The sequence below is a fragment of the Pseudonaja textilis genome, chromosome 2, assembly GCF_049901715.1.
Source record: "Pseudonaja textilis isolate UNSWEBS1 chromosome 2, rPseTex1.2, whole genome shotgun sequence".
Lineage (NCBI taxonomy): Eukaryota > Metazoa > Chordata > Lepidosauria > Squamata > Elapidae > Pseudonaja > Pseudonaja textilis.
Window position 1 is genome coordinate 115,894,920 of NC_141991.1, and position 26,678 is coordinate 115,921,597.

The following is a 26,678-nucleotide window of genomic DNA, read 5'->3' on the forward strand; positions in this document are numbered from 1 at the left end:
GAGAGAAAAAGGGCTTGTTAAGAATAGGTAGCCTACTTTCATAATCAGCCTACCAAAGAATAGGCCTTTCAAAACAAGGGTTTAGGCTTACAGAAGGCTTTCAAATATGTGGGGATGCCAAATTCTTTTCTTTGCCACTTTTTATAGAAGCACAAATAGAGATCTCCAAGGTGAGGCCAGCTGGCAAAATAGCTAGTGTAGAGTTAGAGAAACCAGTAGAAAGATGCCCGTTTAAGATAGGCTAATGCTTATAAAATAAGAAACTGCTTAATATCTACGAGCCAATTACACAGATACAGAGCTGGCTAATCAAAAGATAAGGAATATAGAGATATCATCAGCTCTTTTTCCTTTTTGAGTACACTGAAGAATACTTAGCAGTACTTACCTTTTCCTAAGGGAGATACTTGTTTTTAGCACTGATGAGACAATACCACTATAGGGTTATATAAAATTACTAGCATATTTTACTAGGATATTTAAAGCACACTAAAAACTGTAAAAAAATATATACTATATTATAATATATACTATTTTTTACTGGAATATTTACTACTATAAAAATACTAGTATATTTTGGATTAAGAATATGTGTGATACCTTTATGCCTTGTCTGTAAAAAATAAGCCCTTTACAGCAATGGTTTAGATTTCCTGCTTGCCCTTCGCTGGGCTCTAAATCTATATGATGGGACCTGAATGGTACCTGAATAACTAAATTAGGGTGGGGACAATTGGGGAACCTGGACAATTAAAGACACTTTCTGGACTTCCAAGGACAAACCATATCTACACTGTACCCCAAAAGAAATCAAAAGCTCCTCATGGAGGTGACTTTGAAATCACCAGGAATCAAGCTTGCTTTGAAGAAGAATTTATTATTTATTACTACACCATTTCTTTAAAAAGCATTTACTTAATTACTGCCCTACAGGCTATAATCATAAAATCAAGACTGTTGATGATTAAATTTCTAAATCAACTGTGGTCTGAAGAAATGTTACATTTTTGCAAAAGTGGCAAGAATTAATGTTGTACCCATATGCTCACGATGACCCACTAAATGGGACTTTTACCAGTCTTACTTAAATTGAAGATTGACAATTTATTTTAAACCATTTAATGATATCACATTGCTGCAGCACAGGTAAACTCTATAATTTCTAAGGTTGACATTTAGATTCTTACATGAGAATTTCAAAACCAAACTTTTTTTTTTGTATTGGGGCGGGGTTAGTTGCAATTTAAAGACTGCCCAACTCCAGTTTACCTTCTAAAAGAGAACATTTTAAAAAAGGAAATGGAAGATAGAATCTACAAGACAAACTAGCAATAAAAACATCGTACAAGGGTTCAACCAGCATGCTGCTTGAAAGCCTAGGAGAACAGCTAAACGTTCCAATGACTTTCTGAATGTCATCAGGATGGGAAACCATTACTACCCTGAACGTCATCAGGGTAGCAACTAAGTATGTCTACATGTGGCAGGGATGTTATTCCAGAAGGTGGGTGCTGGGAGAAAGTCCCAGTGGCTGAATTGGAGAGTTTGGGTTGAATTGCATTTGGAATGCAATACCAGTTGAAGGGTATTGCATTCCATCAGTGCAATTCTGATTCACCAGGCAAGCAAAAGCAATTGGAGAGAGGCAGTCCCTCAAATAGCCAGGGCCTATTGCATGTAGTGAGAACTAGCACCTTGAATTGCACCTGGAATGCAACTGGTAGCCATTGCAGCTCAGGGAGCAGTGGCATCACATGGACATACCACAGCATGTAGAGTATTTTACAGTGGTTCATTCCTGAGCTGTCTGGGGTGGGAGTGATTATAAAAATATGAGTTCATTTTTGCATTGACCTTCCTGGTTTAATTTGAACATTTTAAAAGCAGGAAACTTGAATTACTGCTGATAGTTTTGATTTTGGCAGGTTTCACATTTAAAATAGGTTAGCCAATGTGGTATTATAGGTTGTAGGTCCATTGTAGCATTTTTAAAATTGCTTGCTAGTTATTAAATATGGTCAAATATTAAAATTTATTGCTAGTTTTAGGATGCTCTTTGCAGAATTAACTGCATACAGGTAGTCCTCAGCTTATGACAGATCACTTAGCAACTGTTACGATTCTCCAGGGCTACTTAAGACCGGGATTCAAAGTTCCTACAGTTTCCCTTTTCTTCCTCCGGGTCATGTGATCCTATATATAGGCATTTGCAGCATGCCACAGTCACAACACCATAATTTATGACTTTTTTGCCAAAAATAGGCTTTTACTTCCAGTTTCTGGCCAAAAATGGCCATTGTGGACAATGGATTCTTTAACAACATGCCACTTTCACTTAACAAACACCACAAAAAAGGTAGTAAAATTGGGTAAAGCCACAGGATGACTCACTTAATGACCAGCATGATTTATGACTATAATTTCAGGCTCAATTAGGTTGCAAGTTGGGGACTATCTGTATCAATGTATGGGATGCATAGGGTGGGCCTCCTGGAAGCCTCACCTTCCATTTAAACCATTCAGCAACCTCATCCAACTCTTGAGAAAAGCCTGTTCAGTAATGCTGCCACCAGCCCTTTTACTTCCCTGCCCTCTACTCAGTTAGAAAGAAGTAGCAATGCTCCTATCTTTTTTCTGCCTAGCTGATTTGATCCAGAAGGGATGGATTAAATAATGCCATCTGTTGGATCCGCCTCCTCCAATGCCTTCTGGAATGGAGTCCTTCCACAGTTTTGGAGATTTCCATCCTACTGAAGTTTCAAAGGGTAATGAAGACCTGGCTTTTGCTAGGAGGATATTGCCTATTTGAAGCAGTGATGACCCCAGCTTTTTTGTGCTTGTTGTGGCATCTTTGCTGTTGTTGTTGTTGTTGTTGTTGTTGTATTGTTTCTATTGTTTTATGTTTTCTTGACTTCTTGAGAGTTGGGCAGTATGCAAATTGAACAAAGTAATAAATATATAATCTGTAAAATAAATTAAATCAATAGTCCTTAGTTGTTCAGGATTCATGGGTTGATGCTTCTTCTTACCTGGTTTTCAGGGGGGGAAGCAAAATGGAGCTGTGACCCTCTTTTGAGGAGGAGGAGGAGGAGCGGGGAGGAGGAGGAGGAGGAGGAGGAGGAGGAGGAGGAGGAGGAGGAGAAGAAGAAGAAGAAGAAGAAAGAAGAAGAAGAAGAAGAAGAAGAAGAAGAAGAAGAAGAAGAAGAAGAAGAAGAAGAAGAAGAAGAAGAAGAAGAAGAAGAAGAAGAAGAAGAAGAAGAAGAAGAAGAAGAAGAAGAAGAAGCTGTTGCTCTGGTCATCATTTTTAATGTCTTAAAAAGTGATCTGTGATGTATGGTCCTATTGGTCTTCCTCAGAAGACAGAGTGACCTACTGGCCTCTTGGGAGAAGGACAGCTCATTTGGTAACAGAAGATGCCTGACGTTTTCTCCTCTATTATTTTACAGGGCCATTAGCCCTGGGACTTCATGATTTAGATGGTAAAAGCAGAAGCAAATGGAGATGACATTCCACCTGATTCTTTACTCTTGCATGCCAGCCACCAAATATAGTCAGATTTCTTATGCCTGAGGTTTTGTAAAGAATGTTCAATTCTTTAAAAGCTCACCTGCCTCAGTAGCAGGATTGCTGAAAGCAGTGGTAGGATTCAATTTTTTTTACTACCAGTTCTGTGGGTGTGGCTTATTTGGTGGGCATGGCTTGGTGGTCATGTGACTTGGTGTGCTTGGTAGTCATGTGACTGGGTGGGCGTGGCCAACTCAATGTCACTCATATCAAGGGGTGCCTCACCTGGCCCCTCCCCTCCCAGCCATTCCTTGTCACCCAGCCTCAACTTATCTATAGTTCTGTAAAAACATTGTTCACCTTTTTTATTTTATTATCAAAGATAATGGAAGAAACCTATAAATAACAAGAAAAAAATCAAGGAAACAGTTGGTCCACTAAAGATGGCAAGGAAGTAACAGGCAACAGAAAGAAAGCAGATCTGCTTAACTCATTCTTTGCATTCGTCTTTACGCAAAAAGAAACTATAGCTCAACCCACCAAAAACATAACTGTAGAAAACAGGCCAGAAATAAAAGTTAAAATAAGCAAAAAAATAGTAAGAGAACACCTGTCTGATCTTGATGAAAACAAATCACTGGGGCCTGATGGATTACATCCCAGAGTTTTAAAGGAGCTGGCAGAGGTCATCTCAGAACCCTGCACCATATCTTTCAAAAATCCTGGAGCACCACGGAACTACCAGAGGACTGGAAAAGAGCTGATGTGGTTCCCATCTTCAAAAAAGGAAAAATAAAAACAGACCCAGGAAACTATAGACCAATCAGCCTAACATCAATACCCAGGAAGATACTAGAAAAGATAATAAAGAAACAGATCTGCCAACATCTAGAAACAAGTAAAGTAATAACTAGCAGTCAGCACGGGTTTGTTAAAAACAGATCATGCCAAATCTTATTTCATTCTTCAACACGGTGACTAAATTAGTAGACCAGCAAAATATTGTGGACATAATATATTTAGATTTCAGCAAGGCATTCAACAAAGTAGACCACAACCTACTTCTTAGTAAGCTAGAAAAAAGTGGAAAAGATAGCATGCCCACTAAATGGACTTGCATCTGGCTGGCAAACCGTACTCAATGAGTAGTCCTTAATGGGTCTAAGTCTACATGGAGTGAAGTAAGCAGTGGGGTGCCACAAGGTTCTGTCTTAGGCCCAGTACTCTTCAATATCTTCATTAACGACTTAGATGAGGGAATAGAAGGGGAACTTACCAAATTTGCAGATGATACTACACTGGCAGGAATAGCTAACACCCAAGAAGACAGGCTCAAGATACAGATGGATCTTGACAGACTAGAACACTGGGCCATATCTAACAAAATGAAATTCAATGTAGAGAAAAGTAAAGTCCTACACTTAGGCAAGAAAAAACAAAGGTACATATATAGACTGGGTGAAACCAGGCTCAATAGCAGTAACTGTGAGAAAAATCTTGGAGTCTTAGTGGACAACCAGCTAAATATGAGCAAGCAGTGTGCAGCCGCCGCCAAAAAAGCTAATGCAACCCTAAGTTGTATTAACAGAGGGATACAATCAAGATCAAGGAAGTACTAATACCACTCTAAAAAGCCTTAGTAAGACCACACCTAGAGTACTGCATCCAGTTTTGGTCACCACATTATAAAAAAGATGTTGAGACTCTAGAAATAGTACAGAGAAGAGCAAATAGGATGATTAGGGGACCGGAGGCTAAAACATACAACGAACAGTTGCAGGAACTGGGCTTGGCTAGTCTAGTAAAGAGAAGGACCAGAGGAGACATGATAGTGGTCTTCCAATATTTGAGGGGCTGCCACAGGGAGGAAGGGGTCAAGCTCTTTTCCAAAGCATCCAAAGGCCAGACAAGGAATAATGGATGGAAACTGAACAAGGAGAGATTTAACCTGGAAATAAGGAGAAACTTTCTGACAGTGAGAACAATCAACCAATGGAACAGCTTGCCCTCGGAAGTTGTGGGAGCGCCATCACTTGAGACTTTCAAGAAGAGATTGGACTGCCATTGTCAGAAATGGTGTAGGGTCTCCTGCTTGGGTGGGGGGGTTGGACTAGGTAACCTACAAGGTCCCTTCCAACTCTGATTATCTGTTAAATCTGTTTAAATCTATTACTATAGATGTACTTTCATGGACCACTGAAAGGAGGAAATGGCTCACATGCCAAGAGTGAGATAGGCAACAGGCTTTTAAGGGGCTGCCACAAAGAAAGGGGGACAATGTATTTTCCAAAGAAGCAGAATGCAAACAAAAAGCAATAGATGGAAACTGAACAGAGAGAAGCAACCTAAAACTAAGGAGAAACTTTCTGACAGTGAGAACAATTAACCAGTGGAACTGCCTGTCTCCAGAAGTTCTGGGTGCTCAATCACTGGAAGTTTTTAAGAAAAGAATGGACAGCCATTTCTCTGAAATGGTATAGGGTTCACCCCAAGGTCCCTTCTAAGTATTATTCTGGCACCTTTCCCAGGAATTCTGCTCAGAGTTTGGGATCCTCAGTTTTCTTGCCTGAGCTGGGGGTTGGACTAGAAGACCTCCAAGGTCTCTTTCAACTCTTGTTAAACACATGTGTATTTTATGCTCAGGACTATTGACATTGAATGCATGTAAACCCTGAAAAACATGTGGTAGCCCTGGGCAAAAGAAAGGCAGAAAAATCACTCTAGGTGTAGGGACAGTGTAAAATATTAACACATGATAAATAATGGAACAATTAAAAATAATAGCACAGAGTTTTCTCTCTTTCTCTTCCTATTTTTTTTCTTTCTCTCCCTCTTTTTCTTTCTTTCTTTCTTTCTTTTTCTTTCTTTTCTTTCTCTTTCTCTCTCTCTCTCTCTCTCTCACACACACACACACACATACAGCACTTTTGTAGCTTAACAGACATGCATTTTGAAGCAACTCCTTTAAATTTCTCCAAGGCTGGAGTGGATTCCCCCACCCCCTCTGTCAGACCGCACTCCTTCTCACTCCAGGCACTTTAACTCTCAAGGGGAAAGCCATACTTGCAACGTCCATGGGGAATCTTTGGAGAAGATTTAAAGGACCTGCTTCAAAATGCATTTCTTTTGCAAAAGTGCTCCAAGGCTCGATTCTCCCGCTCATTCCAGGCACTTTAACTCACACAGGGAAAGCGATACTTGCAGCATCCATGCCTTTCTTCCTCCGCTCCCCCAGGGAGAAAGAGGATGTGGGGAACGGATAGCTAGGAGAGCGTTGGGGCAAGTGAGGGACTGGGTGACCGGGTTGGGGGCATGGCCAGCCAGGGGTCACCACCAGTTCAGCGACCCACACCAAATAACCGCTACCAGTCACCCAAATAGGTGCGAACTGGTTGAATACCACCTCAGGTTGAAAGGCTTCTTTCTTATTGCTTGCTACTTGTCTCCCTACTTGTTTGCTGTAGTCATAAGAAAAGGTTGGGAGTGTGTTATGGATCAACATTGTCCTGAGCAGATTGCAGTGTTGAATGCAATTTTCCTGGCATGTGCAAAATTTGAAATTCGCCATCTTAATTAATTAATAAATACCATTGCAGGTCAGATGTCCAATACTGTGAAATGTGACTTTTTGCATATCATGCCTAGTTGGATGTTGAGTAAGAGGAAATGGGAGTATTCAGAAATAAAACACAATCTGCAGAGGAAATAATTGAGTGATGCATGGAGACCAAAATTATCTTATACCTTTCGAGTTGAACTAATAATATTGATAAAGATATACTTTTATATCTCTGGGATAACTTTATAAAGCTGTCCACATGTTATGTATTCATTTATTTATTCTTCCTTTTCTATGTTGTTCTTATTCAGAGTTTGCATCTGTTTTCTAATGTCTGAATTGTTTTCCTGTCTCCCTGGTGTTAATAAACTCATGAATTCAGTTGGCAGCTGTTCTTTTCAAGGTGGTGTTTGCTGTTTTAGAAGTGTGAACATCACATTGTGCAATTTCATATAATGCTGCTGCTTTTGTATTGTAATGCTGTTTATATTATGACACTGGGCTTTTGGTATGTGCAGTGTGTGTGGGGGTGGGTGGGTGATGAATTTTTTAAAATAATGTCCATTTCCTTTCTCTGCCATGTGAGGGAGCCTTCAAAGAGTTTCTTCGTAGTTCTTCATAATGGATCTTTTGTTTTCCATAAAACTTTGGTGGAGTTGTGATCTTCCCTTGTGCAGAGTTAAGAAGCAATCATAAAATGAACAGATGGTATTTACATAGCATCAATCACAAAAAAGTTCTTGTTCTGGCATTTTAGACAGAAACCTTCTTCACTGCATTAAACACACCACCATCACAAGAGATTTCCCTCCCCACCTCCAAGATTAACATGCTTTTGTATACAACTATAAACAGAACACCTTTCTCTTTCCCATCATTGGAGTTGCTTGTTATGCAAAGGACCAAGGGAGCACCTTCTTAATATTACAAACCCAGTTATGGAAATCCAGGAAATTGGCAATAATGCCATTTCATACCCAGATTAATTCCTAGGAAATTCAATACCAGCCACGATATTTTTAAAAGGCTACGATAATGGTATTGAATTTTTTTTAATGGTACTCTCAATCTGAAATATATGTTACAGCACAGGTTCGAAGTATTTAAATAAATAAGACATGCCATACATCAGAGAACAAGCCTACAAGAACAAAGTAATTTTTGATGCCAAATGTTTTTGTAGTAGGGTATTGGTTTCTAGGCTTAAGGAAACCCTTTTTAACCTTTGGTAAAAAGTACTGTGGCCTTTTAAGAGTCAAAAGACTCTAACAATAGGATTCCCCCCCCCACACACACACACACAATTAAAACAATAAAGAAACCAAGATTCCATTTTCCAGTCACACATCCTCTGAAGAAACTGATATTGCACTTTTCAATGTGGTTTAAAAATGCATGAATATTAATTCCACAAACCTATCTTCAAAATTAATAAATAGGTTTTATTCAACCCTAATTAAATTTCAAGAGCTACTAACGTTACAGTGATAGTGATTGTTGACCCCAGAAGGAGTTCTTAGTTGCTATCATGGGGGCAGAGCAGTCTCTAGCAGTGCAGTGGCTCCTTCTTTAATGCTGCTATCCAGAGAGTTGAGTCTTAAGGAGCTTCATGGAATGGAACATTACTAGATGACATAAAGACTAATGCCTACGTTTGCTAGAACCCTCCTTCTAAAACATGGGTTCAAAAAGATGGACTCTCTCATATTATTAATTTCTAAGAACTTTGTCCTAATAATGATTTCCCGGGAAACATTTTAAAGAACAGGCTGAAGATCCTACCTCATGTTGTGAGCTGAATAGCCACGAGGAAGGGATGTTTGCAAAGAAATCATTGAAACAATTATATGGCTTTGTTCATTTTTGCCAAGGAGTGTCTTACTTCCTTCAGGTGCTCTGTCGGAAGAAAGGCCCTACCTGGATCCTGGATCACTAAAGAGCGATTCCAGAGACCTACTTTTGCTACTCCCAAGTTAAGACAGATCCTTCACCCTCGTATTTTTATGCTTCTATTTTTGTGAGTTCTGCTTAATCTTGTGCTGTTGGGCTTAAGAAAATGTGCTTCATTTAGCTTCAGCATCTGGCTCTTTATTCTTTTTACAATGAAATATATGCTGTTTTAACAACAGATTTGGCTTATTGGTAGTTTTCGTAATTTGGGTGTGGTTAGCTAGCATGGAAAAGAGAGCCTGATGGTATTTTGGACTAACAGCCACAGAGAAATTCTTTCCAAACGTCCAGAATACTGGCAGTAAATGGGACTTTAAATGTTGGCAATTCCATATTTCAAGAGTGTTTGTAAATTCCAATGGCAGTTCCATTTGAACATGCCATCGTTTGCATTATCAGACACTCCCCGAAAGTCAAGAAAAGAAACACTGCCTTGCACAAAAGTATTTTCCATTCAAAAGTAAAACCAAGAAGAATAGGCATTGTTTGATTCCCTATTTCATCAAGATGTTTAATGCATATAATTAGCTCAGCTTTTGCCTAGTTCCTTTTGTTTCCCCGTTCAGTCATCATCGCCTAACTAACCCATCCTTTCTCTGTCTACAGGACAAACCAAAACAAAGATTCACCTAATTGCTCTTTCTTTTTCTTTTTCTTTTGAAGGCAATAACTAGAGCAAGGTCAAGACAGGCTTTGCCTTCTGGTAGGGGAAAGTGGCAGTCTGTGGTTTGTTTTAGCACAGCCTCTTCCATTCACATTTCTCTCTCCCACTCATTAGTTTGTTGTGGTTGGAGCTAGTAATAGCTGTTTTGTACTAAGGAGAGGCAGGGGAGGAGGGGAGCGTGGAGATAGCAGCTTCCCTGTTTTCTTGAAAATATGATTTTTCCCCCCTCTCCCTTCTTCCCTTGATTCTCATCAGTTTATCTGTCAGCTATTAAAAAGCTAAGCAACAGGGAGTGATCCCCCCACCTTTCCATCCCAAGTCTGATTTTGCTAATAGGAAGCAAGAGTTTAATCTGTCAGAAAGGGTCTCTCTCTTGCAGCTGTTGCGTTTTCTCTGTCTGAAGAATGAAGTCCCTCTTTGTGAAGAGATGGGAGGCTCTTGGTAAGGGAGAAAAACAGAGGGCATAGGAGGAAGCCCTGCTGTTTTTCAGCTCCATGTTTCAGAGGGGTAATCTCCCCCAGGCTCTAAATCCCTAAAGCCACCAAAGATGGAGATAATTGCTCCTAGTGCTTGCTGGTGGCTGCCTAGTGATGAATCCAGCTACTGCACAATGCCTAAGATATATAAGTGGATCTATTCTGTACTCATAGGTGGCATTTCTTTTCAGTCAGCACATCACGCAAACCAGTATCCTTTTGTCCACTACTGAGCTCTGTATATGTGTCAGAGACTGCCCCAGAACTCAACTTTTCTATCAGTTTTCCCATTCACAATTCTCTGAAGAACAGGAAAACGCATGCCCTTTATATAACACAGCTGCCTGCACACATGAGCTCAGTTAAAATCTGCTATTGTTTCCTTTCTGTGCTAAGTGATACTAAGTGTAGATGCTGCTAAGTGAGATTGAAAATCTTACTGGCCTGCTCCTTTAATTCAAGTATAACTCTGCCATATCCCAGATAATATATGTACTGTAAAGACCTGGCCGTCCAGTCAGGAGAATGGGGCAAGCCTATACAGGCAGAAGTTGTACATGTATACTGCACAGAAGATGCCTTTAGGAAAGGCAACTGTGCTAACCTTTCAACATTATCGTAGGTGTAACCTGGTTGGGTTTTGAATGGCGCTTGGCTTAGGTTACTTGGATTGAAATGATACTGTAAGTGTGTGTGGTGTAAGAGGGGTTACTATAGGGCATGACTGAGCCTTGTAGGTAGAGCTTTGGAGAGAAGAGAAAGGTTTGCACCACTCTCATCTGGAGCCTGCCCTCTGGCGTTGTTAATCCTTCATGCTTGAGAGCAGCAAATTCCATCATCCAACAAGGAAACTCAAGAAGAGGAGCTTAAGTTTCCTTCAAAATTCCATTTTAGAAAAATTTTGCAGGCAGGCATCCCACCGTAGAGCAAGTGGCCCCAGTTTCATAAGCATTCATTCAACAGCATCCATGCCAAGCACGTAATGTAACAGGCGCTCTTTTTCTCCTATACCACCGATGCTGGAATGGAATGAAACTCAAACATTTGCTGGTAAAGCTGACTTCTTATTAATACACCCTTCTGTTCTGTGAGAACAATCGGGCTGATTCACTCAACATTTTGTCTGTAACCTTTTAGAATTTAGCTACTTTTAATCCCCTGACTCTTTCTTGGAAAATACCTATAGGGAAGTAACATTTTATTATTCCAAGTACAATCATTTTCTTTCCAAGAATTGGTTTTTTTAAAATATATCTTGTTACAGTTTTAGAAGCAAAAAAAAAATGTGATGAAAAATTGATTGTGAGGGATATGGGGACATAATCACAGCTAAATCATAAATAGCATGATTGTTGTGTTACAAGAAAATACTTGTCTCCAGATTGCATATTAATATTTGTAGAGATATGACTGAGAAATCTATTCTTGCTTTCCCTCTTCTGTTCTTTTTACCTGAGTGATCCATCTGTTCACCTACTACTCCTAATGATTATTAATAACCCATTCTTGGCTTCCAATTTTTTTTTAACATAACATGTTTAGACACAAGTGATATTGTGTAATGGCTGCCAAAACTGAGCTCCCCTGAAGAATAGAGGCAGTGAAAAGGGTACAAGGCACTACTGGTGATGGAAAGCAAAGGGCAGGTACATTTTATGTACATAAAACACTTTGCAATTCTTTGTTCATTTATCCTTTCAGTAAGCCAGTAACATAGATTCTGCAGAGACTGTGATTTGCCCAAGCCCACCCAGTGAGCTTTGTGGTTGGAAAGAGATTACAATCTAGATTTCTCACATTAAAATTCAATATTGTGTCTACATAACCACATTGCTCTCTTCTTACCTCTTCAGATGAAACTTGTTCAAATTCAAAGCTACATGTCTATTTTAAGGACAATTAAATCTTGGTGGTTTGACATTCCTAGAAAAAATATGTTTCTACTCATTGGCAGTTAAGCACTTAATAGATGAACTGTTAGATCCTTACATGTCAACATTGGTCAGTTGACTTTTTAAAAATAGTTATTAGTTGTAATCAGTTACTTCATGTTTACAGTACAATAACAACTTTAAGAAGCTTATTGTACAGTACATTGTAGCCATTATATTTGTGTACATATTATTAGATTTCAAACCCAGGCAATACATTTGCCCTTATTTTATTAAGCCTGTATATTCAACAGACAAATTAAAAGATATAAATCATAAAGTAAGTGGGTGATTTATTTTCAAAGGCATATGTGTACATTCTGTTTTCAAATATCCCAGCCTTTGTCTGTTAAGCATTACCACCAATACTTTTCTCACTTTCTGAGTGTACCCATATAACCTTCTACTTTTAAGAATACAAATACTGTACTCCTCATTACAATGATGAAGGTTGTGCACTTTCTTCCAGTCCAAGAATGCAAATTTGTATTGAACGAAAAGGGATGTTAAACCTAGAATGTCAAAGACATCAGATTTGAGAAATTGCAGTGACATGCAGCCCATTCAATTCTGTCTTAACAAAAACAAAAAAAAACCCTCACAAACCAACAATTATCTAGGCAAAATATATACCAAAACCATATTACAGAAGGTGGATACAGAAAGTCATGCAGAAGGGCGAATTGTGGTCAAAACAGCTTTTATTCTATTTTTGTTTAAATAAAGTGATATGTAAAGCTGTGTTTTAGCAGGAATGTAAAACCTTCAACCTTAATCTAGCTACAAAGCCTTGAACACCCCCTCCCCGTTTCAAAGTCCCCCTTCTTTTGATCACAAGTAGTCAATCAAAGCTGCGTCTACTGTTTCCTCTTTAAAGAGAGAAGACTGATGCAGCCCAAGTAGAGTTGAGCTATGTCAAGAGGGGTAGATATTTGATATCTCGGCCTGTTGTAGCTTTGGGAATGATTGATGTGGCTTGCTTGATCACAGAAAATTCTTCTGTTCTTTGGTGGTGTTTAGAAAAAGTTTATAATTCATATATGGACACTCATGAGTGTGATATACCGTTTAAGAATGTAAGGAGCTCCAGATTCCTACTGTTTCATTCTTGCTTACTCTGTCTAATTTTGTGATTCTCCACCTCTGAGTGAATCTTATGGGGAATTTCTTGAATGCAACATGTTTTTGTCTATGTTTATGACTTAGCTCTAAATATACTTTTGGAGAAAAGAGCAAGGTTAGTTTAAGCGTCAATATCTCAGTATCTTTTGCCTGTGGGGAAAAAAATACACCATGTACATTAGGCAACATTAGCCTCAGCACTTTTCTTACCATTTTACAATGTGCCACTGCCATTTTTTTTCCTTTCGTTGTGGGAGTGTTTTTGGTGTGTGCTTCAGCTTTTAGAATTCAATTGAGTTAGCTATTTTAAGCTTACTTCTTTTTGACAAGTTTTCTCTCCACCCACTTCTATGTCTCTTTGCGTCCCAGAGGCATTGTTAAGTTGAGGAACACTTTGAAGATGAAAATCATGAGCTGGATGCCAAGCATTAGTTATTACATTAGGCCTCAAGGGCTAAAAACATTGACATTAAAGAGATGTGTTTAATCATAAGGATTTCTTTTCCAGTAGAGGACGATCCTTGTAACTTTCCCCCATCCTTACACAAACGCCAATGTTATATAAATCTGTTTCATTTTATTCATATAGGAATTTAGCCATTGGGATTGGCATTCAGAATTTTCCAGAAGGGCTGGCTGTCAGCCTTCCCTTGCATGGGGCTGGATTTTCACCATGGAGAGCCTTCTGGTAAGCAAGTCAAATTGTTACTCCAGTGTTTCTTTGTGTTCTCTTCACTGTTATCTGCTTTATATAGTTAGGACTAAAGTGCATCAAAATGGCTTTGAGTCATACTATCGCTCTAATGCAAGGGAAACACTATTTGGTAGTTCTCAAAGTTTTTATTCAGTGAGACAATTTTGTGGTCTCCGAAGAGTCTTGTGTGCAAAAGAATTTTTTCATAGCATTTGCTGCCCACAAATGAAATAAACTGCTGGGTCACACTAGGCTTTACTTTTTACTGCCAACTCAGGAAATATTTGTGATAAAGTCAGAGAATTGGGCACACTCCAAATGTACCAATCAGCATGGTCAGTACCAATGAATTGTGGGAATTATAGCTCAAAATATACTCAGTTTTCAACACTGATTATAATGCCCACATTCTGATACTTCGATGTATCAACCTCTGAGAGCTCATGTGAGGAGCTTCCTCCAAAAAAAACCCCTCGATGCCTCCCTACACTTTATGCACATCCTGTAATGCGGCTTTATTTCTCCCTGGTTGGTCTGTTATATTAATTTCCTAATGTTTGCCCCCTTCCAGTTTTAATCTAAGAGCATTGGTTTGAAATTTTGATTTTTTAAAAATCCATAAATACACTTGAATTGTAATAACTGCAGCAACCACACATTCTCCAAAGCCCTCAAATTGCTCTCCCATATACTTGCTAACACATCTGTATGCTATCCTAGTCAGGAACCTTCTGGTGAAGAGAAGGGGTTCAATGACACCAGTTGAATTCCCTCTAGATGTGTTAGGCCAATTGTATAAGAATATGCAGTGAAGATGAAGGTCCTCACTGGGTCTTTTAGATCTCCTAAGTGACGTGGAGTCTATAACCTCCTGAAAGTTTTGTAGAGAAACATAGTGGACCAGGTGAATTAGGAATATTACACACGAGGCAGGAGAGAGAGAGAGGAGGGAGGGAGGGAGGGAGGGGGAGAGAGAGAGAGAGAGAGAGAGAGAGAGAGAGAGAGAGAGAGAGAGAGAGAGAGGGGCTACCTGATCTTCTCACTTTTCCTCCAGAACTTTTGGTCACCTCTAAAGGAGGGGTGATCTCGTAGGTGTTTGCTCAAGAATGACTTGGAGAAGCTTCTCTATTTTTCAATGACCCCAGAGAAAAACTTGGCAGAGGGAATGGAAGGAGCTGATCTTATATTGACTCTGAGTTCTCCAAAGGGTGGCAGTTGAGGGGGAAACAATTGCATGGAGAAGGAAATAGATCCTCTTTCTCTTGACTGACATTTTGCTCTGCTCGCTTTACAGGTACGGTCAGTTAAGTGGCATGGTGGAGCCCCTAGCTGGCATCTTTGGTGCTTTTGCCATAGCGCTAGCCTCTCCCCTCCTCCCATATGCTTTGGCTTTTGCTGCTGGAGCAATGGTGTATGTAGTGATGGATGACATCATTCCAGAAGCACAGATCTGGTGAGAACCTGGTTCATTTGCATCTGATCAACTTTAAAATCCTAGAAATAAAATGCAATCTAATCCACTTAATTGAATGATTTTTTTTTCTTAGTTTAGTAATTAGTATGTAGTAAAAATCAGTAATTAGTAATAATCAACTCGATAATTTGTAATAATGGGTACTACTAATTAGTAACTGATAATTATCTGTTTAGTAATAATCTATTTAATAATTAGTGACAGTACTACTAAACAGTAATTAGTAATCTACTTAGTAATAATTACCTCTTTGGCCCTGTATTGTTGACCCTCTACATCATCATAAGTCTCCAAACTTGGCAACTTTAAGACTTTGACTTCAACTCCCAGAATTCCTCAGCCAGCTGGCTAAGGAATTCTGGGAGTTGAAGTCCACAAGTGTTACAGTTGCCAAGTTTGGGGACCCCTGCTCTACATTTATATCCAGAATACATTATTGAAGCAACTAGGAGCTGCAATTAACTGAAAAATCACAACATTCATTAGTTTGAGGATCAACTTCATCAGACTGGACCCAACTAAAAAAAAATAAAAAATTACATTCTACTTTATTTTGGAAGGACACACAATTGTTTGTTTTCTGCAGTGAAGGGAAACAACCAGAGCCTTTGTTACCAGTGTATCACAGTCAGATGGGTCACAAATGGGCCAAATGGCTTTCTTATGATTTGTCTAAGTTTTCTCATTGAGCACAGACCACTCCGAGTAGCAATCTCTTTACCAGCTGTCAAAGCAGAACGTTTATATAACATCTACAGTACTGCAACTTCCACATCTCTCCAACACTGCAGGGTCCTTCCATATTTAAAAGGACTGTTCTGTCTTCAATTCTTGATCTTACCCAATAAAGAAAAGTGGTTGCTTATGTATAACTTTCTAAACGGCCATTTGACTTCAAAAAAATCCACCTAACCTCCACATTGCGGTCTGAGGATATTTGATAATTTTCTGAACTGACAGTTTAAACATGTCAGGTAAAGCTCCTGCTAGAAAATCATAGGCTTTGGAGTACTATATCAAACGTAGGCTGTGCAAGTGTAGAACCCGGTAGTTTAATTTTAGAGATAACTGTGAACCTAGTCATGTCACAGGTAGCAATGTCTATGTTCAGTTTTGTATTTATTCTGGTAGAATGGCTGAATAGTAACACAAAATTGATACTGAGTATTATGATATCAGTACTCCAATATCAACAAATACTGTATTCCAGAATCATTTCATGGAGGCAAGGAAAATGTGTGTGTTCTGTCTTGAATCAAGGTAGACATGAAGTATCCAAGCAGGAAACAGTAATTTGTTACTCCAGCCAAGCCCAAAAATTAATATATGTCTGTATGGTAGATATACTGTGGTGAAACATACGAAACGCACAGGTGTTCTGAAAACTTTGAGAGATAAATATTTAAGAATCAATTTACTTCTTGCAGTATGAACAGCTTGCCTTACATGGAAGGAAAGGTAGAGAAGCTTTTGAAGTTAGTTGAGCACTTTTGGAAATCTTTCAGTTTCAAGAGGAAGATTTTTTTAAAAGTCTTATAAATTCTAAAAATGTCATTCTTAGCAAAAAAAGCATGATTGCCTTTTCTTTTTTTCTTTTTAGTGGCAATGGAAAGCTGGCTTCCTGGACAGCCATCTTAGGATTTGTGGTTATGATGTCCCTGGATGTAGGACTTGGATAATAAGAAATAATGACTTTTCTCAAACTGACCTTCAAAATGCATTAAAACAGGAGATATTGCACAGTAGAAATTGCAACTGGACTATTGTATTTTACATTATTGTGCAGAAAACTGAGCTGGTATTGATTTAATGATACTGATTCTTAAAACTTGTCATAATATATATGGGGTTGATCTTGGGAAGCAGGTTTCTTTGTGCATTTGTCCTTTTGCCCCTAATTAGTTCTGTTTCTTCAAGGCTGTTGGTTATGAAGCGTAATCATGAGTTTTCAAGAATTTTTTTAAAAAAATTCTTCACTTTGTTGAGGCAGGTTTCTGAAAATGTCACTGTCCAGTGTGATCTCTGATTGATGGACTTTGCTGTATGTATTGTATTGTATTGTATTGTATGGAACAGAGTGGGACAGCCTCAGAGATCTTCAAGGCTTCTATTGACACACGATGACTAACAACACAGTTGTGTTGAGTTTTTTCTTCAGGGATTTGGAAATATTTACTTTTATAAGTTGCTGAAATAAATAGTATCTTTTTTTAAAAAAATAACCAAGAACATAGGTAAGATTTTAAGAGATTTACTTGGACAGCAAGGTTGAATTGCTAATGTGCCCTTTACACATCCTGTACTAAGCAATTCTCAGCAGTAAATCTCTGCAGGTGGATCAGAGCCTCTTGACAATGTATAGTTTGTTCTGCATTGTCATTGCAAGTAACAAAAGGCGGTGGTGTTTTGTTTCATTGTTTAAACCAATAATAATAATAATATATCTGTTCTAAACATTTTTCCACCTTTGGGTATATGGTCTTGTGTTTAAAAAAATGTACTGAGGAATTGCACTGTCTTTCTGATGGATATAAAGATGACATGACTCAACAAAGGTTAATATAAACAAATCCTTTTTCTAATAATCTGACAAATCTATTGTAAGTGTGTGCCAAGGCCCCTGTGAAAGAAAATAATATCCATGAGGCCATACAGTCAGAAAATACATCTGAAGGACTAAACAATTTTACAGATCCAGCAAAAGAACTTAGTATAGGTATGGAATGTACTTTTGACTCAGGACTGTTTGCTTTTCATCTCCAGTATTTGAAATTTGGAGAATTGTGCTTGAAATCTCTCTTCCCAGGTGTTGCAGTGGGGTTCGTGCAATGGATAAATATTGCCAGTAGTAGCCCCATTTCTACCCTAAAGCGTTAGGGCTTTTCTGATCATTCTTTAGCATTCCAGGAGAGATGGAATATAAGATGATTGCATCCAGACCTAAGTGAATACTCTAAAGCAGGGTTCTCCAACCTTGGCAACTTTAAGACTTGTGGACTTCAACTCCCAGAATTCCTCAGCCAACAAAGCTGGCTGAGGAATTCTGGGAGTTGAAGTCCACAAGTCTTAAAGTTGCCAAGGTTGGAGAACCCTGCTCTAAGTAAAGCTTTCTAAGAGCCATGCAACTTCCATTAACTAGCAGGGATTCATGAACAAAATTAAATTATACAGAATTGTTTCTTCATTTTCAGAAAGGGGTTTGTTACTGTGCATAAAAACCAATACAGAATTATGTTTGTACTTGATTTTTTTAAAAATTCTGAATTAAAATGGATCAATAATGTGTGTGGGTGTAATGGACCAATTCTTTATTCTTCTATTTCCTCCCACTTTTTTTCTGACTTACCAGATTCTTCAGCAACCTTTTACATATATTACTATTCGGACTAAAATGAATTCCAGTTTATCAGACCTTTGATGTCTCTGCATGCTGCATTTGGTAGATGATATTGTTATTATCAAAACATAAGCCGATATCCATTTAATCAATGAATCAAGCTGATTCTACCCATTCTTATTGTTTATTAGCATTTGTAATATAACTGCTTGAAATATCACCCAGTCTGCCTTCCAATCAATACAGGATACATTGAAGAATGAACCATTCCTATTAAAAGTCTGCATTTCTGGCACCAGAAAACATCTGGTCCTTCGTTCCCTTAGAGACCCATGACAGATGTTACTATATTCCTTATTCTACCTTGAGGTGCAAACAAAAAGCCAGTGGGAAAAAAAATTCTATCAGTTCCACCCTTTGCCTCTCATGTCTGTGACATCTGGTGCGCTCAATTTGTTCTTTCATATCAAGTTAAAAGCAATTTACCATCAGGAGTGTTAGTCTTAGGGAAGGTTAAGTCTCTAGGGATCTAGAAATCTGGGCTATCTGTCCTGTCATGGTTGTTTTGCAGAACTTCATTAATACAGAAGGCTTTCTGGGACCATGTGTTTTTATTTCTGTTGATAAGTTATAGAGAAATGCTTAGGAATTTCTAAATAAAGCAACTCCTGGAGGGTTGGAGATCATCCAGTGATGCAGTGATATTTGGAAGATGGTCGAAGAGCTCTGGCTGATTCCCCCCCCCCCCCCACACACACATTTCTTCTTGGGGTTTGGGGGGAATTAAAGGTAAAAGTGAGAAAGGAAGTTTGAGGGAACCACTTTGCTTCTCTTCACAACATTAACATTTGACCATTTTGCTGTGGAATTTTGAGGTCATGATCTGGAGGTACTAATTGCCTGGCTGTGTTACAAAGTAATAATTAATGAAATGTTCTTCCTAGACTTCCAGCTGATCTCGGTTATTAGTGTGTTTCAATGGGGTGGCATATTCCCCGAACCCCAGCTCTTAAAGCCAGAGATAAAATCAGGAGAAAACCCTGAGGTTGCTTGCTTTCTTGCTACTACCTTGTACTTTAACTACCAGAAGGTGTGGATGTGCCTGAGGAACCAGGTACGACTTCACAAAGATGAAAAGAATGAGATTTGCTCTAGAAGCAACATAGGGAATAACTTCTAGCCCAGCATTCGTAGACCAACATTCCATCCTGCTTCTTGGTTAAAAAACCTGGCCAGAAATGAGCAAAGAAAAGGGTTGCAGCTAGCCTGTTGAAGTGCCTTTCCGCACTGTTTCCTGTCCTCTTTGCTCTCTTGTTGCTGCTGAGTCAGTGAGGAAGTCTTTCAGGGCCAGAAAACTCTGTCTGCTTTTACCTGCATGGCTCTCTCTGGGCCGAGGTGGAACTTCTTCCTCAAGGGACCTCATGTGGCTACTTGATGTTTACTCATAAGGTGGGGGAGGGGGGGGTTGGTGGAGGAAAGGTGCAGCACAGTGTGGTTGTGGTTTCTAGGGAGGAGGCAGGAACAAGAATAGCCAAGGAGAGCTTTGCACGCAACTAAACAATAATCTTATTATTATAACTGATGCCGTAAAACAGCACAAAAGTGACAAGGGCGCTCTTCATGCTGAAGCTGGAAGAGATGGCTGTACCTGAGTCACTGCTTGTAAAGGGAGGCTGATTTCACCTGCTAACCCAATCTGTTCCTGGGGGTGGAACCCAGAGACAAAATGCTTTCTGTTCATAGTTGTTGGGGGTTTTAAGTTGCTCTTTGTTAGGTGCTTGGCACCAGAGTAGCAATTAAAAGTGAGACACGCAGAGGCGTCTGTCTCCCAAGTCAAGGGCAAAGGTTCTCTTGATTGCGAGTATTCTTAGGACTGTCTCCTTTATGCGATTATAATTAATAATAGTGGATTTTGCCCAGGCAATATTGAAGTCTATCCAATGCAAACTTAAATGTGGCATCAAGCTTAACAGGGAAAGGACAGTGATTCATTTAGAGTAGAGATGCAAACTCTCAGTGGCCAGTTAACTTGAAATGCGGAGCGGGGGCTCAGTGTCACCAAGTAAGGCAAATGGGGGAGAAGTAGGGAGGGATTTTGTTTGTTCAGTTGCAATAAATGCCAGTTTTAAGGCTTCACCCTGAAATAATAAGAAACTGCACTGTGAACTTTTAAGTAATAATGACTAGAAGGAACTTGGCCAGTGGTGGGATTCAAAATTTTTTACTACCAGTTCTGTGGGTGTGGCTTGGGCATGGCAGGGAAGGATAGTATAAAATCTCCAGTCAGGGGTGGTATTTGCTGGTTCTCCGAACTATTCAAAATTTCCGCTACCGGTTCTCCAGAACTGGTCAGAACTTGCTGAATACCACCTCCGACTTGGCCACAAAAACAGAATTTGGTTTGCATTTTTCCCTGAAGCCACAAGCTAATCATCCCTGTAAATTAATGGAAGGATTTTATAATTTGTATATACTTTCAGAAAGATCCAGTGGATGGTTTGTTTTGAGTTGGGTCGGCAGTGATACTGGAGAAATTTTGCTGCCATTAATTGCATAAGCAGAGGGTCCCTGCAGGGGTGGGGTAAAAATGAAAGAAAGTGACTACAACTACACAATGAAACTATTAACAAAGGGCTGTATTTATTTTGAGTCACTGTACAATCACCGTGACATTTAAAAAAACCCCATGCTTTAGACCCTCCCAATTTAGCAATGCTTCCAAATGTGGCTATCAAAAGCTTGCCTGACTCTGGTCTACAAATTGATCTCTGATCAAAATTGCTTCATTTACGTTGAGGATTGGCCCTGGCTAAATGCCTATATGTGATCTGAACTGTAACCCCTTTTCTGACACAAAGACCCCTAGTTTCTATTTCCAGTGATATGGCTCATATGATGCCATTTTACAAGGAAGCTTACTCAAGTATAATCATGTCCGAGGAGAACTTTGAATCTTGGATATGCAAAACCCTTTTTTTGGGGGGTGGGGGAGGAAACCTGGCAATAGTTCTTGCAGCTGTTATGTACATAGAAACTTACCTTTCCTAAGGAAAGTGAGCATAAAATGTAGATTCAGAGAAATGTTCTATACATATAGAACATCTAATGCAGAAATGCAACAAATTATAAAAGAAGCACACCGATATGTCTCCATGCTATAAATCAATGTTTTTCATCCTTGATCAGTTTAAGATATGTTGGCCTCAATATGCTGGCTGAGGAATTCTGGGAGTTGAAGTCCATATGTCTTAATGTGTCCAAGTTTGAGAAAAAGTGCTATTAAATTTTTTTATAGCATAATACACATTAAGAAAAGTTCAGTCAACCCAAGTGTGGAATGTCACTGTTACCACCGGTTGAGGAAATGAGCCCAGGAAGATAGAAATTATTTTATGAAACTCTATGTTTGCTTTTCTAGAGCAGTCAAAAGATAACACTTGATCCCAATGGTGACTTTTTTAAAAATGTAAGCTTTAACTCTTCCCTTAGGCTGAACTCTTAGGCCTTAGTATCTTTTCCTTCTTATTGGAAGTTTGTCTACAGAGATAGAAGATGAGAATCCTAATATATATGAGACTAATTTATTTAGTACAGGTAATGTATTTCTATCTATAGATCCATTTTTTCCAGATATTCAACACTTCTTTCAGAAGGACAAAATATACTATACAATCCCTTGATACTATAGGAAGTTAGCACCCACCCCTAGAAAAATGAAATATCCTAAGAAATATTAAAAAGGCAGAATATTTCCCCTAAAAAGAGAAGTAGAAGCTAAGAAGTAGACACATTTCTGAAGGATGAAACTGCATTGCAAAATTCAAATAAAGGGCTATTCAACACATTGCTTTCTGCTTTCAGATTAGATATCCAAAATGCAGACATAACTGGGATTTCTTTTTAGATTTTAGTTTTACTTTAGTTTTTTGGGTTTTTTTATGATTTAGATTGTATTATTATTGCTGTGAGCCATCCATAGTCGTGTCTAACATGAGCAGCTATATGGTTTTTAAACCATTTATTGGTATAAATGCAGTTTTAATTGTAATTTTAATTAGTAATGTTTTCTAGTGTAGTTCTTTTTTTTTCCTTCCACCCCCTTTTTAAAACCCATTCGTCTTCCAAAAAATTATAATTAGCTTCCCACCTTCATTTCAGCTGAAACAACCTCTTTAGTACATATAAGAACACTTGGTTTAGTTCTTCTTATGTTACCTGATTTCTTTATTCTTGACAGAGAGCATGTTGCATCCCTTAAATTAACTTTCATTTTATGCTGAGGTACAAAGAAGCATCAGTAGTTCTTTTGTGTCAATAAAATATATGGTACATGAGTTGAAATGTAGGGGATATGTTGTGATTAGGTATGAAACAGATGTGGTATTCAGAAGGTTCTGACCAGTTCTGGAGAACGAGTAGTGGAATTTTTGAGTAGTTCAGAGAACCGGCAAATACCACCTCTGGCTGGCCCCACCCCCATCTAGTCTCTGCCTCCTGAGTCCCAGCTGATAGGCTGGGTCTTCTTTGGTTGCCCTGCACAGGAGTAGGGAGCTGGAAAGCAGGTTAGTGGGGTGGGGAGAGAATGGAGATTTTACAGTATCCTTCCCCTGCCATGCTTAACACACCATGCCCACCAAGCCACGCCATGCCCACCAAATCATGCCCACAGAACCGGTAGTAAAAATGTTTGAATCTCACCATTGGTATGAAAGCAAGCAAAAAAATCTATAAAAAGAAAAATACTCATGAGTGGAGACAGTCATCTCCCTTCTACCTCCTTGCCATCCTTCTATTAATTTCTTTACTCTATTCCATGAAAGCAGTGTTTCCCAACCTTGGCCAATTCACCTCTCAGAATTCTCCTCAATGGCCATGCTGGCTGTGGAATTCTGGGAGTTGAAGTACAACACCTGGAAATCGCCATGATTGGGAAACACCGCACTAACACCGAGGCTTGCCCAGAAGAATGGCTCCAGCCTGTCCTGATTTCTCACTCAATTTGCTCTTTTTCTGCCTGTTGAAGAAATAATTGTTTCCGCGATCATCTTACTTCAGATGGTGTGCTACAGTTTCACTCTCTGAAAACTTCCTTGGATTAGAGAAGCTATATAGATCACAGACACTATATGACAGCAAACATTGGAGCAGCTCAATTAGGTGTTCATCCATGGTTCCCTGTTATGATTTCTAGTAATTTTCCATTGATGTCTATACTGTATTAAATACTGTTTATTTGCCCATTTAGATCTGTTCAGTTTGGATGCAAGCAGGAACTCCACATTGGAAAATACCTTGCCTCATCTATGAGGACAGAGTGAGTTCGGGCAACTGTTTCCTCTGAACCTATTTTAAAGGATGGTTCTAAGCTCTGCTAAGATGCTGCATGTGAGGGAAACAACTATTATTACACTAAAAACTGATAAGACCACCAAATCAAGACCACCCAAGGCATTGAACACAGTCAAATTAAGAAATATCACACACTGTGAAAATACATGAACAAGAAAATTCTGACCCATTCCTGTTCCATCAAGGAGGATCACATATCACCCTGGCTTATTTTAAAAAGCTAAATTTCAAAACTTTTCTAAAATAGTGCAGGTTTTGGGCCAAACAGATCTGGGGAATGGGAGACCAGTACTACAGGGGCAAGATTAGACAAGACTAGAAAGTACATCTCCATATTTCCACCAGGTGGCACTGTTGGACCCAAGGGACTTCCGACTACATCCAACCTGCCACCTGGGTCATTTGAGTCAATATGGCTAGGAAATTTGCACCTTTCAGAAGGAGAGGGAGGGGAAGGGAAGGGAGGACCGAGTAGAGGATTCCCATGCTGTTGGAATGCATGTCAGCACTGGCACATTGTGTCTGTGCTTCCTTACTTTTTGTGGCCATTTTCGGTGGTGGCTAGGCTATACCAAAAGTCTGTATTCTGTGGGCTTCCTCTATTGTACCTTACAGAAATTTCTAATTACTCAGCCATTACAACGGAATCAAGAGTGCTGGAAGTGGAAGTCACTTCAGCCTTGAAGTTCAAACTGTCTAATCAACCACAGAGTGTCCAAACCACATGTTACCATCTTTCCTTGTACTAGGCTCAATCCTTTTTGTCTTGTTTTTGATGCCTTCAATTCAGTCTTGACTCCTGGACAAGTGCCTGCAGTTTTCTTAGCAAGATGTTTAGAAATGATTTGCCACTGCATTTTGCAATTGCTCAACCTTGCTAAGCCATTATCAAAATTAATGCATGTGTTGATTTCGGTCATAGAAACACAGATCTTGGTGTTTTCCAGCTATGAGTTTGTAGGATACTTCCTCTTGATGTCAAATGATCATGCAAGAGCGCTCTTGAGGCTTGTTGATTTTTGCAGATTTTGTCCATAAATGGAGAAATAGTTGGTGTGCAGATAAAATCTAAAGTAGATGTTTACTGGAATTGACAGTCTTATCCTTACCTGACTTCACCTGCTCTATACAAAGCAGGTCCTCTATCCAATTTCCTGGGACTATATTCATCAGTATCACTAATTTGTGAATGTACAAGGCGTAACTATTTATATAACCTGATGTTTTAATATAGTATTTATTCCAGAGTTATTTCTGCTCGGTGGCTGCCTGATAATGCTTACAGTATTATATTGAATCTATGGCATTCCAATTGTTGGGTTCAATGATAACATCCTTTTTGTTTTAAGTACTTTGTCTGTTCACCTGAAGTTAATGAGCACTGGAATGTAGTTTAAAAATAATTCATGTTATTCATATATAGGAAATAGTCTTTTTTTAAAAAAAATCATAAATTTCTTGCCCACATGTACTCCCCTCCTCTGGCTAGAAGCATTGTGTTTAACTTCTTTTTGGCATTGCTTAGAGATGATTGCTGGCCTGATTCCTCTGAATACAGGAGGGTATTTGAGTCTTTTATTTTCATCCCTTCTCAACACTGTCCTGTTCCTCTGAGCATTCAAAAAATTACACCTCCCCGCAACTCCATTCCAAGAACTTAGTCAGAACTAAGAGAAAAACAAACCTTTAATGGAAGCTACATACTCAAGAAATGATCATCGTAGCTGCTGAGGCAAGCGCAGAAAACAGATTATGTTGGAAATAAACAATACCAGAAGGACAGATTGGGGAGTGAATCATGTGCTTAATGAATGAGCCAGATGTCACAGGGCCAAGGAAAAGGAGTTGTATAGATTGGCCCAAACAATCTATTGATTTAAGAAAATTTTCTACCAATATGCTAAGGGAGAGTATTCTGACAGATTCCTGACATGGTAAAAAACACGAGGGGGGAGAAAGAAGGATGGGGAGAACAGAGAAAGAGAGATTGCAAAATTCAAATAACTACATTATGATCCGGTTAATATAAACAAGCAGAGAGAAACTTACATGGTTTAGAATTTTAGAATTTTCCCATCCAAATACGTTATAAATGTAATCCAGACCACCATGAAAATGTTTGGCTTCTTTTGTACCAGAACTGCCAAGAGTTCATGCATCAACATATCTATTAAAAAAAAAAACCCACATTTTCAGTCACAATTTATATTCTACTGGAAATTCTTGAGAATGCCATTGACCAGAAAGAAAGTACATCTTTGTTGCCTTCAAGAGTTAAGAGTTACTTTGGCTTGTGGGCCGAGAGCCATCTTTGAGTATCCTCTAAGCTACTTAACAGGATAAGTGAAGGGTTTTCAGAATAACAATAGATGCTTCCATGATAGAGTAACTTTTTCATATTCCCGTAATATATTATGTACGCTGAAGAGAAAATTACCACAGGATTTTTTCAAGTTCATCTACCTTCCGAGCCTGCTTAAAATTCTACTTAAATTCCATTGCGTCTCCAGAATCTTCCAATTAGGTTGGACTTCTCTTCTTACCAAAAACTTCTACACCTCTAAACCTTTACCAAGGTTAAAGTGCTAGATTAAGATTTAAATAAGGAAGTAACCCTT

The 26,678-nt window shown here is 38.9% G+C and overlaps 1 protein-coding gene and 1 long non-coding RNA gene across 6 annotated transcripts in view; one reads left to right on the plus strand and one right to left on the minus strand.

The window, feature by feature from the left end:
- The window catches only part of SLC39A11 (solute carrier family 39 member 11), a 327,162-nt gene extending 308,505 nt beyond the window's left edge, over nt 1-18,657 (plus strand). For all 5 annotated transcript variants that reach the window (XM_087925014.1, XM_087925016.1, XM_026701720.2 and 2 more), the window contains 3 exons: nt 13,796-13,894; nt 15,195-15,353; nt 16,975-18,657. In XM_087925014.1, coding sequence (XP_087781140.1) covers nt 13,796-13,894; nt 15,195-15,353; nt 16,975-17,053 — 337 coding nt within the window. In that variant the 3' untranslated portion in view covers nt 17,054-18,657. The remainder of the gene's footprint in view (nt 1-13,795; nt 13,895-15,194; nt 15,354-16,974) is intronic.
- LOC148127035 (uncharacterized) lies at nt 17,521-19,008 on the minus strand. The gene is made up of 2 exons (XR_015741849.1): nt 18,465-19,008; nt 17,521-18,327 (listed from the first exon to the last, which is right to left on the minus strand). It is a non-coding gene; the product is annotated as an uncharacterized LOC148127035 (long non-coding RNA).
- Between the last annotated feature and the right edge of the window lie 7,670 nt (nt 19,009-26,678).